Source organism: Urocampus carinirostris, chromosome 8, assembly GCF_059441175.1.
Source record: "Urocampus carinirostris isolate Australia breed hairy pipefish chromosome 8, RoL_Ucar_1.0, whole genome shotgun sequence".
In the NCBI taxonomy this organism is placed as follows: domain Eukaryota; kingdom Metazoa; phylum Chordata; class Actinopteri; order Syngnathiformes; family Syngnathidae; genus Urocampus; species Urocampus carinirostris.
Window position 1 is genome coordinate 13,521,891 of NC_142356.1, and position 13,882 is coordinate 13,535,772.

Consider the following 13,882-nt stretch of genomic DNA (forward strand, 5'->3'; position numbering starts at 1 on the left):
TTGATGTAGTTAAACATGTTATATTGTACATATGTTTCGTCATATCATATATATTGTAACATTATATATGTTACAATATATACAGGGTTGGGTAGGGTTACTTTAACTTGATTCTTTTAATGACTTTTGGATTACTCCAATACCAAATATTCTAATAAAAGACAAAAGAAACTAAATAGGAATAAAATTACTACATTTTGTGCAGGCTTGGGGAGTAACGGAATGCATGGAACGGCAAAAATGATGTTGGCAAGCTGTTTGGATTCATTTTCATTTTGTTTCTGTCGCATTTTATGTCAGTTTTTCCGGAGATCAAAGAGATCAAAGCCAGGAGAGAAAGCTTACCACGTGTTGTGAGTCATCATTTTATTCATATTTAATTTCTTTTGTCTTTTATTAGCATATTTAATTTTGGGGTAATCCAAAAGTAATTAAAAGTAATCTAGTTAAAGTAACCCTATACAACCCTGAATATATATGATACATTTTGTTGTGAGATACTGAGTTGCTCGACATGAATAAGGTTTACTATAAAAAAAAGTTCAATAATTAAGTAGCTTGGACGTTCACCGTAGAAGGAAAAAATACATGCAAATAGAATTAAGAAGAATAATACATTTTCTTATTCAAATTATTAATGCATTTCTGCATTAAATTATTGTTGGTAATATATTGATTAAATGGATAACCACAAACCTGTCTTTATTTCATTTTCTCCTTTTATACTTATTTTTTTTCTTAACTCATTTATACAACATAATCATTCGTAACATAATGCATCAAAGCAAGTGAGCCGTTTGAGAGCCGGCTCTCTTTAATGAGTTGAAAAAGCCGGTTCTCTAAAAAGAGACGGACTTCCTTTCACTACACAACTACCACGGAATGATGCATGATGGGAAATCCCCAGGCAGCAGACGCATGCGCACAGTCGCACCAAACCGCTCGCTTCGTTTGCAACGAAAAAAACGATACCGAGATAGAGGCTACCGCGGCAAACTCGTTTGACTTGATTGATTTGCCGTTTCGTGATGTTTACCGGATGGTACCCATAATTGACAAATTTGCGTTTTTCCGTACAGATTTTTTTGTGCGTCGTACACGTCTTAAAATGCTTAATAAACGTACTTTGTACGGGAAAAACTTACAGGTTGACTGGTATGGAACCTCTGTTGTGTCAATTTACTGGGATTGCAACTTGAAAAGGGACTGTATCCTTTGCTTCAAGAGTAACTGTATGCACTGCCAGACGAATGCTAAATAACTATATTTGACAGCGGTTTTATATTAGCCTCTGCAAGGTTACAACTCATATCAGGGTCGATTAAGTCCCCTCCCCCTAGCTGGAAGGTACTATATGAATGATGGTAGACACAGGTCGGTCAACGTCTTCTCACGCTCATACCAATGGTTCTAATTGTGGAGTTTGATGTGATGGCTCAGTCTCCCTGAGGCACTCCTAAATAATTTGAGCCACATGAATCCTGACAGAGACATACACATGTGCCACCAGAGTAACGAAAATACACACATGGATGCAGGCTACTACACTTTTTTTTAACATATTGTCGAGCTGAGCTGAACCATGACCTGACACATCACTTTCAGCCGTTTCCATTGTGTAGTGGTTATCTCGCTCGCCTCACACGCGATAGGTCCCTGGTTCGAAACCAGGTGGAAATATCTTGAATAGCCTTCTTGATTTAAAAAAAACACCCTTTTTGGGGCGGCAGTAGCTCAGGAGGTAGAGTGCTTGTCTTGGAATCAAGGGATCACAGTTCGAATCCCGGCTTGTTCGTGTTACATGTTGAAGTGTCCTTGTGTAAGACACTGAACCCCTAATACTCCCAATAAGCAGGTTAGCGTCTTACATGGCTGCAATACAAGGCCGCTATTGGGAAATGTGGAGCACATTGAAAAGCGCTTTGGGAAGTCATTGACTGCCTTTATAGTTTTGAGTCCATAATTCTTTTTTTTTTTAGAAAATGAAAAACAAACGAGAAAAAAAATATATATCATAAACATCGGGCAAGCTGATTATCTGCACCAATATTTGAGAATTTAACAGATATCGGTATCAGCATTTTTTTTCTTTCATTCGACAAGCCGATTATTAAATGCAGCTGAGACACTCTCTGTCTTGTTCCTACTCCCTCCCTCATCTGCTCCTCTCTCCTTGCTACCCACCGCTCGCCCTCTGATTGGAACTAGCGACCGGGGAGGTTTTTGAGTTTTTCCTTGCCCTCATGTAGGTTTTAGATCAGGGGATGGTGTGATAATAGTCTGTAGTTTGCAATATTCTGTGGTCTGTGCAGCCCTTTGAGACTCTTTGTGATTAAGGGCAATACAAATAAACATGACTTGACTATTAAAATCAGGAGAGACCGACAGCTCAGCTAACTTGTCCCGACATGCCGGCATCCCTAATAGAAAAGCGTGTTTGCGATGAAAAGATAACGTAAAAAGTGTAGGTAACTTTTTTTAGTGAGATACATTCAGGAGGACACTGAAAAATCAGCTATTGTCCTAACATTAGTTCAACAATCAAATGTGTGTGTTTCTGGTTGAGAGAGACCATAGAAAGTACACTAAAGTGGAAGTGATGAGCTCTTATCATAACATTAGTTTGTCAATCAGGCTCTAAAAAGGAAGAGCTTTCTCAATTTGCGAGCTCTGTTTAAATTCCGTTTCACTTTTTGTTTTAAGTTAATGCAAGTCATGTATTGTATTATATTTATTAAAAACATTGTAAAAAGTGTCATGGAGCTATTTAAGTTTTTATATACCTTCTATATAGGTTGCTGGTAAGCCTAATTTTGTTTCCTGCTCTGTTAGTTTTCTGTTTTAAGTGAAAGATTAGTCTTGCTAGTTGTGTTAAAATTCTAAGTTATAACTGGAAGAAGTTTCAGAGAGCTATTAAAAATTTATTTTGATTTATAACACATATTCTTTTTTTATTTTTGCATTATCTAAAAAGACGGACTTCCTTTCACGACACAACGAGATCTCGTTAGCCGAGATCGGCGTGCAGACGAAAACTCGAACCGCGAGACCAAAACGACAATGGCGGATCTGCCTGACGAAAAGTTTGAGTGCAGTAAATCTTTGTTAAAAAAGAAGTACCATATTTTCCGCACTATAGGGCGCACCAGGTTATAGGGCACACCCCCAGAAAATAGTTTTTGGTCCTATATCTTCCATAGATAAGGCGCACCGGATTATAAGGCGCTACAACGGGAACGTCGACTAAACAGTCAGATGATTCAGTCAAACTGATTTAACATTCCCAAAGCTTGCAAAGAAGCAAATACCTGTCGTAGACACGTGCGGATGCGGTGTCCGTACGATGTCACTTAAATGCGTCATTTCAAATATCATTCGGAAGGTTAAAGTCTTGGGATTCAAGAAATGCCAACCATTCCTTAGTTTCTATTTTCTTTTTCGCTCGCAACTTTACTGTGTATATGACAATAAACACTTGGAATTGAGTTTAATTCACTCAACTCATCACAGTAACATCAAGATCGTTCTAAAACAAGATACTGGGAAAATATAAAGCCGCATAACTCACCTAAGTTCTCACATTCAATAATGATACGCAATCATGGTCTTCTTACAACCGTGAGTGTAGTAAATCCAGGAGAGTCAAATATTTACAAATACAGACTAATGAAACATGTTTCTTTATGGGGTAGTTTACCAAGCTTGCTATTCAGTCATCTTTTTTGGCCAATTGCAGGGTTTGTTTTGGCCCTCTAGCCTATCCGAGGCTCCGAATAACTTCAGCAAATAGGGATAGATTTAACTGATGATTGACACATCTTTTTTGGCCAATTGCAGGGTTTGTTTTGGCCTTCTAGCCTATCCGAGGCTCCGAAAAACTTTAGCCAATAGCGATCGATTCAAATGATGATTGACACATTGGTTAGCCAATGAAACGCCGGTATATAAATCCCAGCATACACCGCGGACTCCTCCACGTTCGGGGGAAAATCGAGTCGGCGGCTGTTGCGTAAGTTGCGAGACCTTGCGATTTAATATTGAGCCATATATAAGGCGCATTGTATTATAAGGCGCATGGTCAGCTTTTGAAAAAAATTAAGACTTTTAGGTGCGCCTTGTAGTGCGGAAAATACGGTAATCGGGTAATAATGACAATTTCGTGGCAAAAAGGTTGACGGGGACGCACGTTGATTTGAGACGATGCGTCCCCGGCAAAAATAATGCGTCTAGGACGGAGGGACGCGGGCAAACGAGAACACTGATATATATGTGTGTTTGTAACAGTGTGCTGGCATCTAAGCTATTTAATCAAACATGGAAATGAGAGAAAGCGGAGGCTTAATATAATAAACTGCACAGCTAACACCCACTCCTAGCTAAACAGCTGCATCTTTAAGTGTCAATTAGCCATTGAAAACTTGACGACGATTCACTTTTAGTAGGTTGAGGCATCCTCGAGAGCTCTGACATACACAGTATAATGTCATCTAATCAAAACACGATCAAACTTAATATAGGAAAAGCAGCCACTCAGCACTCTATCGCCGTGTTAATTACTGCAACTACTCTTAATGAAGACTCACTCTGGGGTATGTTCGTCTTTCCTAATAAAAAACCCTGTGTGGGTTTTGTGGCTAAATGTGTATGAATGAATGTGAGAGTGAGGGGAAAAGATGTTTTGTGTTATTAATTGTGAAAATCACACCTGTTTTGAAGAAGTGCTTAGGATAATGAAAAGGCATTTACACACAGACACACAGAGGGGTGTGTAGAGACGTCTTGCTACCAGGGTTGGGTAGGGTTACTTTAACTTGATTACTTTCAATTACTTTTGGATTACTCCAATACCAAATATGCTAATAAAAGACAAAAGAAACTAAATAGGAATAAAATGACTCAATTTTGTGCAGGCTTGGGGAGTAACGGAATACATGGAACGGCATATATATATTTTCATTTTGTTTCCGTCGCATTTCATGTTAGTTTTGCCGGAGATCAAAAAGATCAAAGCCAGGAGAGAAAGCTTACCACATGTTGTGAGTCATCATTTTATCCATATTTAGTTTCTTTTGTCCTTTATTAGCTGGAAAACTTGACATCAAGTTACATTTTGCTGAGTTTCCGGCAATGCAAAATTATTTTTTTCTTTTGAAAAGAATTGACTCATGTACTATTGCAAAGGTTGTACGGCCTTAGTGGAAGTACAATGTTGGCAACACGATTCACTTGATATAATTGGAAATTATTTGAATGCAACACAAACTTTTTATTCTTTTTTGGGTGTTTTTTTCTACTTTTTTTTAATTCCTTTGAAAAAAATCTCATTGTGTTTATTTTTTCTAAGCTGTTACTTTTTTTCTTTTTGTTCTCTATTTACTTTTTTCCTACATTTCTTTCTTTTCTTTTTTTCCTGGCTTTTTTCTAAATTTTTCCTTCTTTTTTTCTCTTCCTTTTGTTTCTTTTTTTTCTCAGCTTTTCACTACTTTCTCTATTTGGTATTTTTTTCTTTTTTGTTCTATTCCCTCCTTCCTTTAAGTCATTTTGTGCATAATTTTACTTAATATTTGGTCATGTTGGGATTAAAGAAGCAAAAACAACCCGAAGAGCCGTTTAGGACCCTTTTTAGTGAGCCGAGCCTAAGAAGCCGGTTCTCGACAACTTTACTCAATTTCGTTCTACTTCGACTAGACTTCAAAATACCGCATTTAGGACACAACGTCAGGGGACCCCGAGTATTTTTACCTTCATGCACTGTAACTTTGACTTAAGTCGCTTCTTAATAAGTAATTTTGATCCCTCATTTTTGTGCGCTGGCTAGATTTTTTAGAGGGAACACTGATCATTACTGGGTTACAGGTACCTTACACAGGGATTTCAGTATGAAACTCGAAATTTCACTGTGTAAAACTCAATTACCAGTTTCCCGCTTGCAGCAGATTCTCAAATTCTTAGCCTGGAAGTCTGTTCATAGGCTCTGCAAGACTTTCACAGGAGAATTTCTCCCGTGACATCACCCAATGCGTCGCAAACATCTGGTTCCTAATGCGGATACAGTGAAAGGACATCTCGAGTGAGCAGCAAAATTGTTCTAATGTGCGTAGATGCGATGGGAAATTGAAAACAGAATGGGAAAAATGTTGTTTGGCTGAAAAGCTGGAAGTGGTTCTGGCCACCAGGAAGTTGAAAGGAAAAGCCTGGCTTAAAATAAACCATAAAATCAAAAGCATTAATGTGCGGTGGTGACATATTCTTTGTGAGCAACGGAGGCAGAAGCGGTGCGTTCGAGGTGGCACGGAAAACCGACTTATTTCCAGTAGAAAACGCGGCTTTACAAATTTATTTCAATCAAAATTTCTGTCAAAACCACACGCAACATGGTGAAAAGTGACACCACCGGTGGCCATTTTACAGTGTCAACCATTAAAGGCATTCCCAAATTCTATCTATCTGTCATGTTTATTTGTGACACCCTTAATCACAAGGAGTCTCAAAGGGCTGCACTGTCACAACCAGAACAGAATTAGGACCCAAATGCGTAACGTTAACCACAAATTTATTGAGAGAAAGAGGAAGGGCAGCGCCCGCGATCCTGTGCTCACGAGCCGCTCTCAGAATCAGCTCGAGTTCCGAATGCGGAACTGGATCTTCCGGAGCGGTAGATCGTGGTGTCGCAGACGGAAAAAAACAGGTCGATAGCCGGGACAGGAGAGCAAAACGTGGTCGGGATCAAGAACGGGTCGTGAGCCGGGACGGGAAAGCAAAACGTGGCCGGGGTCAAAAAAGAGGTTGTGGCGAGAGACCAACGGGGAAATCAGGAACGGACGGGTGGAAAATGGGTGCAAAAAGCGGGACCGCCGGGAGTCAGAGTCTAAGTGCTTGCTTTGTAGAAACAGAGGTTCGCTGACGGACTGACAACAGGCGAGTGAAAGGACTGAGCTTAAGTAGGACGGGTACCCAATTGGGAAGCCCGCAGCAGCTGGCGCCAAACGAGCCGGCACAAGTGGAGCTAATCAGTCATCGTGACATGCACAAACCATAGATCATTGCAAACCATATACCGTAAATTCTGGACTATAAGCCGCTACTTTTTTCCCAAACGTTGACCCTGCGGCTTATCCAGTGATGATAATATTAATATTAAAGCTTTGAAAACTCTCTCGGTGTACCGTCTTTCTTTGTAAATATGTGTAACCATGTATAATATGTATTTGCAACTGTATATTTTTGTAATGTATTTATTCTAGAGACTTATTCTGATATGTTTTCCACGGGCGAATCAAAAAAAGGGGCGTAAACAACGGTGGCTGACGGGAAGTGGAGTAAAGGTGAGACGTGTTTGTGGACGCAGCAGACAATAGTGGATATATATTTTTCCCACCCTTACCTTTGGAAATATACATTTTTTTTCCTTGGATTATTTTCAATGGGACCCGGAGTCTGCAGGTCTGTATCAAACCTTAAGTACCGGTATCATTTTCCGTTTATTTTGCCGGCTGTGGTTTTTGGACTGTCTACTTTATATACAGTTACAACCGCGGGACCCAAAGTCAGGTTTGGGTTAATTTTGTGATTGTATTACATGTTTTAATGTGGGCGCATGCGGCTTATATACAGGTGCGGCTTGTGTAAGTACAAAAGCGGTTATCCTCTTAAAATGTGGTGGGTGCGGCTTAAAATCAGGTGCGCTCTATAGTTCGGAATTTACGGTACTATTATGACACCATCCCCTGATCTAAAGCCTACATGAGGGCAAGGAAAAACTCAAAAACCTTGAGAACGGACCGATCGTGAGGTGCCCGAATGGAGAACCCTCTTGAACCTGCGGTTCTCTTCTGTCCATCCGCTATCTCCACTGCTTATCCTCAGTAGGGTCGCGGGGGTGTTGGAGCCCATCCCAGCTATCCTCAGGCAGTGGGCAGGAGGACACCCTGAACTGGTTGCCAGAACACTCACTCGCTCATTCAAACCTAGGAACCACTTGGACCAATTTAACCATGTTTTTGTAATGAGGGAGGAAACCCACATAGACACTGGGAGAACATGCAAACTCTACACAGGGAGGCTGCGGTAGACATGAACCCTGAACCTCTGCACTGTGGGGCTGCGTGCTAACCACCCAGCCACCGTGTCAACTCCCAAATTTCAAAACATGTGAGGGAATAGTACATGTTTTGCTTAAAATCGAAATATATTTTATCAGTATGCTGTATTCCAATTATTTTCCAAGATAATGCAGTTTAAAGACAGCATGTCTCGTCTTTGACCTTCTGTGCTGTGAGGTACATTGGCACTCGTCAATTAGTTTACTTGTTAATTAGTTGAAAAGGTTACAAGTGTTTCAAGCGAATCAATGAAGCAAAGGTAAGCATAGAATTTACGGTAATAAATGTTTTTACAATACACAATTCTTGGAAATCAAAAGAAACGTCCTGGGCAGTACTCAGAAATAGAGAAAAGAGATCTTCGGGTGTATTGAAGCCCAGAGACAAAATGGATATGGAGTGTCTTGGTTCAGTGTTATTATGTAAGCTTTCAAGATTGCACGTATTGAAGACCAGAGGCAAAATGGATATGGAGTGTCTTGGCTAAGTGTTATTATGCAAGCTCTTAAGATTGCACGTATTGAAGCCCAGAGACAAAATGGACATGGAGTGTCTTGGCTAAGTGTTATTTTGCAAGCTCTCGAGATTGCAAAAAATAAGAAATATAAAGGGCTGCTCACTGCTCCATCAAGTTGCTGCACACACTTTCTTATATTTCTTTTTTCATGTGGTTATTTTAGAGCAGTTTTAGGAGGTCGGCTTCTATGCGCTCATATACTCAAATTTTTACCTATAGTTACCTTCGAAGTAACGCGCTACTTTTTGGTAGCACTAACTGGGGTAACTGAGTTACTTTTTTAAATGAAGTAACTAATAACTGTAAAAAAATACAGGTACAGTAATACCTCTACTTACAAATGTCTGTAGGTACAAAAGTTTTAGGTCATAAAGTACCTGAACGGGAAAATATTGCCTCTAGTTACAAAAGCGTTTCAGGATACAAAGTCAAAAATACAGTACAGTACACGCTGCCATTCACTGCTATTAGAGTTCTATATGGTGAAGGATTTTGTACATTTTACTACAGAAGATTTTGTACGATTGAATACATGTTACATTTATCGAGTGCAATGAAGATTTTCACTGAGTGAGCTTCAGGTCACGCCGTTCCAAATGTGGAATGTTTTGGCTAGGGAATTTTGATAACAGAACTCTGACGAAGGACGTCAGGCATTGTTTGATAAACACTCGGTGTTGTTTTGAGTTTCTCCAGACATCGAGGTGAGGGGGCGGACCCCACGTGGGGGACTTTCCTGGCGCGGCCAAGGGAGGAGCCGGCACACCAACTTGTGGAAAAAAAGTGGGCCGGGAGAAGAACTTCAGAAGATCGAGAGGGAGAATCGAGAGAGGAAGCTTGACAGAGACTCGAGCGACACTAATTCGGCTAATTCGATGGAGTTCACTTAGATAAATTAGTTGAGAAATTAAATCTACCCCCGTGTGGAAATGCCGGTCTCTTGTCCATTTTTTCACATCAAGAAACGAGCACGCATTCTTAGGACAATGCAGGTCGTGTTTGGTTAATGGAGTCAGATAGCCAATTCGAACAATTTGGTAAACGATACATTTTAATATTTATTTCCAACACTGGCAACCCGGTGCCTATGCGTGAATCCCAGAATGCTCTTCGAGTCGCCAGTTTAAGTGAAAAGATTTTCATCATTTCCTTTTTTTTTTTTTTTTTTTTTTACATTGTGTGTCTTTTGTTTTACGTTTATTGTGCGGTATTTTAATTTTAATATTTTCATGCTCTGATGCTCTTTTATGATTTACCATAAATTCTGGACTATAAGCCCTCTACTTTTTCCCCAAACTTTCAACCCTGCGGCTTATTCAGTGATGTGGCCAATTTATGTAATTTTTCTAACGGCCGCCAGCGGCGCTCGAGTACAAAAGGTGGAATATATGCGCCGAAGAAGACTGCAACTTCTTGGCGTGACTAGCGGCGGGAAATCTTTCACTAAAACTGGCCGCATGCGAAAGGCAACTTTTTTGCAAGTCTGACAGTGGATCCTGACAGCGTGGGGCAGCATAAAATAATCCACCATCACCAACGGGTTCCGAAAAGCCGGTCTGCTGCGTAACGGAGAGGAGTGCACAGAATCAGGAGTGGATGAGACTTCCAGCGACAGTGACAGCGCGAGTGAGGCTGCGGCAGCGTGGGACGACGTCTATATGACACTGTTTCTTTCCGACACTGAGGAAGACGACTTTGATGGCTTCAGTTGTAAGGAGGAAGATGAGCGTATTGCTAGCGTGTTGTTACCTGTCACAGGCACCGTTTGGGATGAAAGTTATGTTATTATTATTAAAGCTTTGAAAACTCTCTCGGTGTACCGTCTTTTTTTGCAAATATGTGTAACCATGTATAATATGTATTTGCAACTATATATTTTTGTAATGTATTCATTTGTATTTATTTTGGACACTTATTCTGATGTTTTGGACGGGTGAATTAAAAAGAAGGGGCGTAACAAACGCCGGCGGACGGGAAGTGGGGACCGGTAAAGGTGAGTGTTTGTGGACACGGCGGACAATAGTGGATATATATTTTTCCCACCCTTACCTTTGGATATATACTTTTTTCTTCGGATTACTTTCAACGGGACCCGGACTCTGCCGGTCTGCATCAAACCTTAAGTACCGGTATCATTTTACGTTCATTTAGCCGGCTGTGATTTTGGACTGTGTACTTAAATGAAGGATATTCAGTTACAATCGCGAGACTTACAGTCGGGTCTGGGTTAATTTTGTGTTACATTCTTTTAAAGTGGGCGCATGCGGCTTATATACAGGTGCGGCTTGTGTAAGTACAAAATCAGCTTTCCTCTTGAAATGTGATGTGTGCGGCTTATAATCAGGTGCGCTCTATAGTCCGAAATTTACGGTATTTAAAAATATATATACTTTTTGCGGGGCTTGGAACCGACCAGCGCATTTACATTGGAAAGGCGTCTCTACTTACAAATCCGGGTTACAAAACTACAACCAGAACGAATGAAATTCGTAAGTAGAGGGTACCACTCTGTTTTTCGGTAACACACCCAACACTGGACATGATTGAGAATTCCTGTTTATGTTGACATTTTCAGATGATTGGAAAGACATGAGACAGTTTAAGCTAATGGAAGAGAAAAATCATTCCCTACCGTTGTCACTGTCAGACTTGTTCTCATGTTCTGTATCAGTAAGAGTCAGCACTGAGTTGGAGCGGCTGGACAAACAGGAACTCCTTCGAGAGGACTTGCCAGCTCCCCCGCGGTTCCACAGTCCTATAGCTCGTTCTGGCGACATGACGACTTGGCTGTCCAAATCTCGGTCCTGGATGGCGGAGAAAGCCTGGTGGGAAAGGCCTTTCTCAGAGCAGAATCCTCTTCCAGGACGTGAGGGTGGCTCGCAGATCCCCAGTTGACGTAGATTTAAATGATGATCTGAAATACAGTGATGCAGTTTGAACATTGCTAGAACCGATCAAGGCAGGGTAGATAAAAACGACGGCTAATGCATCTGCATCCGTGCATATCACACCTAGGCCTTTAGCTCCAGTCTGAATTGGTGATGCGTCGTGTTAGGAATTTAATATTAAAATGTACCGCCTACCAAATTGTTCGAATTAGTTATCTGACTCCATTAACCAAACACAACCTACATTCTCCTAACAATGCACGCTCATTTTTTGATGGGAAAATATGGACAAGAGACCGGCATTTCCACATGGGGGCAGACATCATTTCATAAACAATTTAACTAAGTGACCTCCATTGAATTAGCCGAATTAGCCGAATTAGTGTCACTCAAGTCTCTGCCAAGCCTCCTCTCTCGATCCTCCTATTCTCCCCTCGGCCCACGTTTTTTCCGAATAGCTACTTTTAGTTGTGTATTTCTCAGACTCCTATGCTATGAAATTAACCTGTTTTTCTATTCTTAATATACAAGTAATCATCACACACACACACATCGTCACATTTTCTAAGATCTACGTTTTCAGTCTAATTCCATTGTTTTTAATACGTTTTCAATGATTTTCTATTGTATGTAATGTAATACGCATGCGCGACTCCATTGTAGTCACTGCGCATGCGTGACCTTTCAATAGATTCGTCTGCTGACCCGGATGTAGTAGAACGGCCTGGGCGGCCAAGCAAGATGGCTGCCGGGCCGGGCTCACTACATTTGCGCAGTAGTTTTAAACTTTTTAAACGCCTTTACTTGAATATTTTTGCCAGCAATGAGTTTATATCTTCATAAACTCCGACATCTCCGACACCGCAAGCTGGTGTGCCGGCTCCTCCCATGGGCATGCTAATGAAAGCCCCTACGTGGGGTCCACCCCCTCGTCTCGATGTCTGGTAACCGTTTATCAAAACAATGCCTGACGTCCTTCGTTAGAGTCCTGTTATCAAAACTCCCCTGCCAAAACATTCCGAATTTGGAACAGCGTGACCTAACGCCCACTCAGTGAAAATCTTCATTGCAGTTGATAAATGTAACTTGTATTTAATCGTATAAAATCCTGTATAGTAAAATGTATAAAATCCTTCAGTCGTTCAAGAACAAACCGGTTCTACGAGATGGGATGAGATCCGATCTGCAACCTCAGTGGAAATGTTTAAATCTAAGCTTAAAACACACTTTTATTCTATAGCATATGAATAACCTATATTTTATGTTGACAATATAAGGGGATGGTGTCATAATAGTCTGTAGTTTGCAATAGTCTGTGATCTGTGCAGCCCAAGGCCTAGGTTTAAAATGCACGGCCCTCCACTGAGTTGTTAAAATCGCCAACTAAACATTGTTGGACTTGTCTTCAGAATTTAACGTACTAGAACTTGAAAAAAAAGGATTGGATAGGTTTTAGTAAGTCAAAACATTTGGAAAACCGGATCAATATGAAAAGCCAAAAATCTTGATCGGGAGATGAACGCAGTATGACTTCAATGTACGGGCAGAGTTGGGTAGGGTTACTTTAACTGGATTACTTTCAATTACTTTTGGATTACTCCAATACCAAGTATGCTAATAAAAGGCAAAAGAAAAAAAATATGAATAAAATTATGACTCACAACACGTGGTAAGCTTTCTCTCCTGGCTTTGATCTCTTTGATCTCCGGCAAAACGAACATCAAATGCCACAGAAACAAAATGAAAATAAATCCAAAGAGCTTGCCAACATCATTTTTGCCGTTCCATGTATTCCGTTACTCCCCAAGCTTGCACAAAATTTAGTCATTTTATTTATATTTAGTTTCTTTTGTCTTTTATTAGCATATTTGGTATTGGAGTAATCCAAAAGTCATTGAAAGTAATCCACTTAAAGTAACCCTACCCAACCCTGTGTACGGGTATGTGGCTGTAAAGCTATTGTCACTTATGAATAGTTTTTTTAATTAATCTTAACAAAAAACAGAGCCTGCAAACACCATTCATTGTGAAGATACCAATTAGAATTTTGTTTGTTTGTGCTTTCATTTCAGCAAAAACACTTCTACAAGGACGTGATGAAACGCAAAGTAAAGAGGGAAATTTTCTTCCTATTGGAACATAAAATAATGACATTCATATCAGTCCTATTAAAAATAAAACGGGGCAAACAAATTATCAGAAAAATCACACAATGTCCCTTTTCATCTTTAATCAGCGAATGAAAGCAAAATGATAATTATATTGTGTAATTAATGTCGCAGTTGAAGATGAAAAGTTCTGCTCTCCAATTAAAAGTTTTATTAATTTTATATGAGTTCCGATTACACAAGCTGAAATAAGAGAGGATAGGATTA

At 40.2% G+C, this 13,882-nt stretch overlaps 1 protein-coding gene across 1 annotated transcript in view; it reads right to left on the bottom strand.

The window, feature by feature from the left end:
- Window positions 1-11,240: 11,240 nt before the first annotated feature.
- The window catches only part of LOC148360754 (teneurin-3-like), a 37,051-nt gene continuing 34,409 nt past the window's right edge, over window positions 11,241-13,882 (bottom strand). Inside the window, exon 6 of the mRNA XM_088342909.1 lies at window positions 11,241-11,533. Coding sequence (XP_088199035.1) covers window positions 11,241-11,533 — 293 coding nt within the window. The remainder of the gene's footprint in view (window positions 11,534-13,882) is intronic.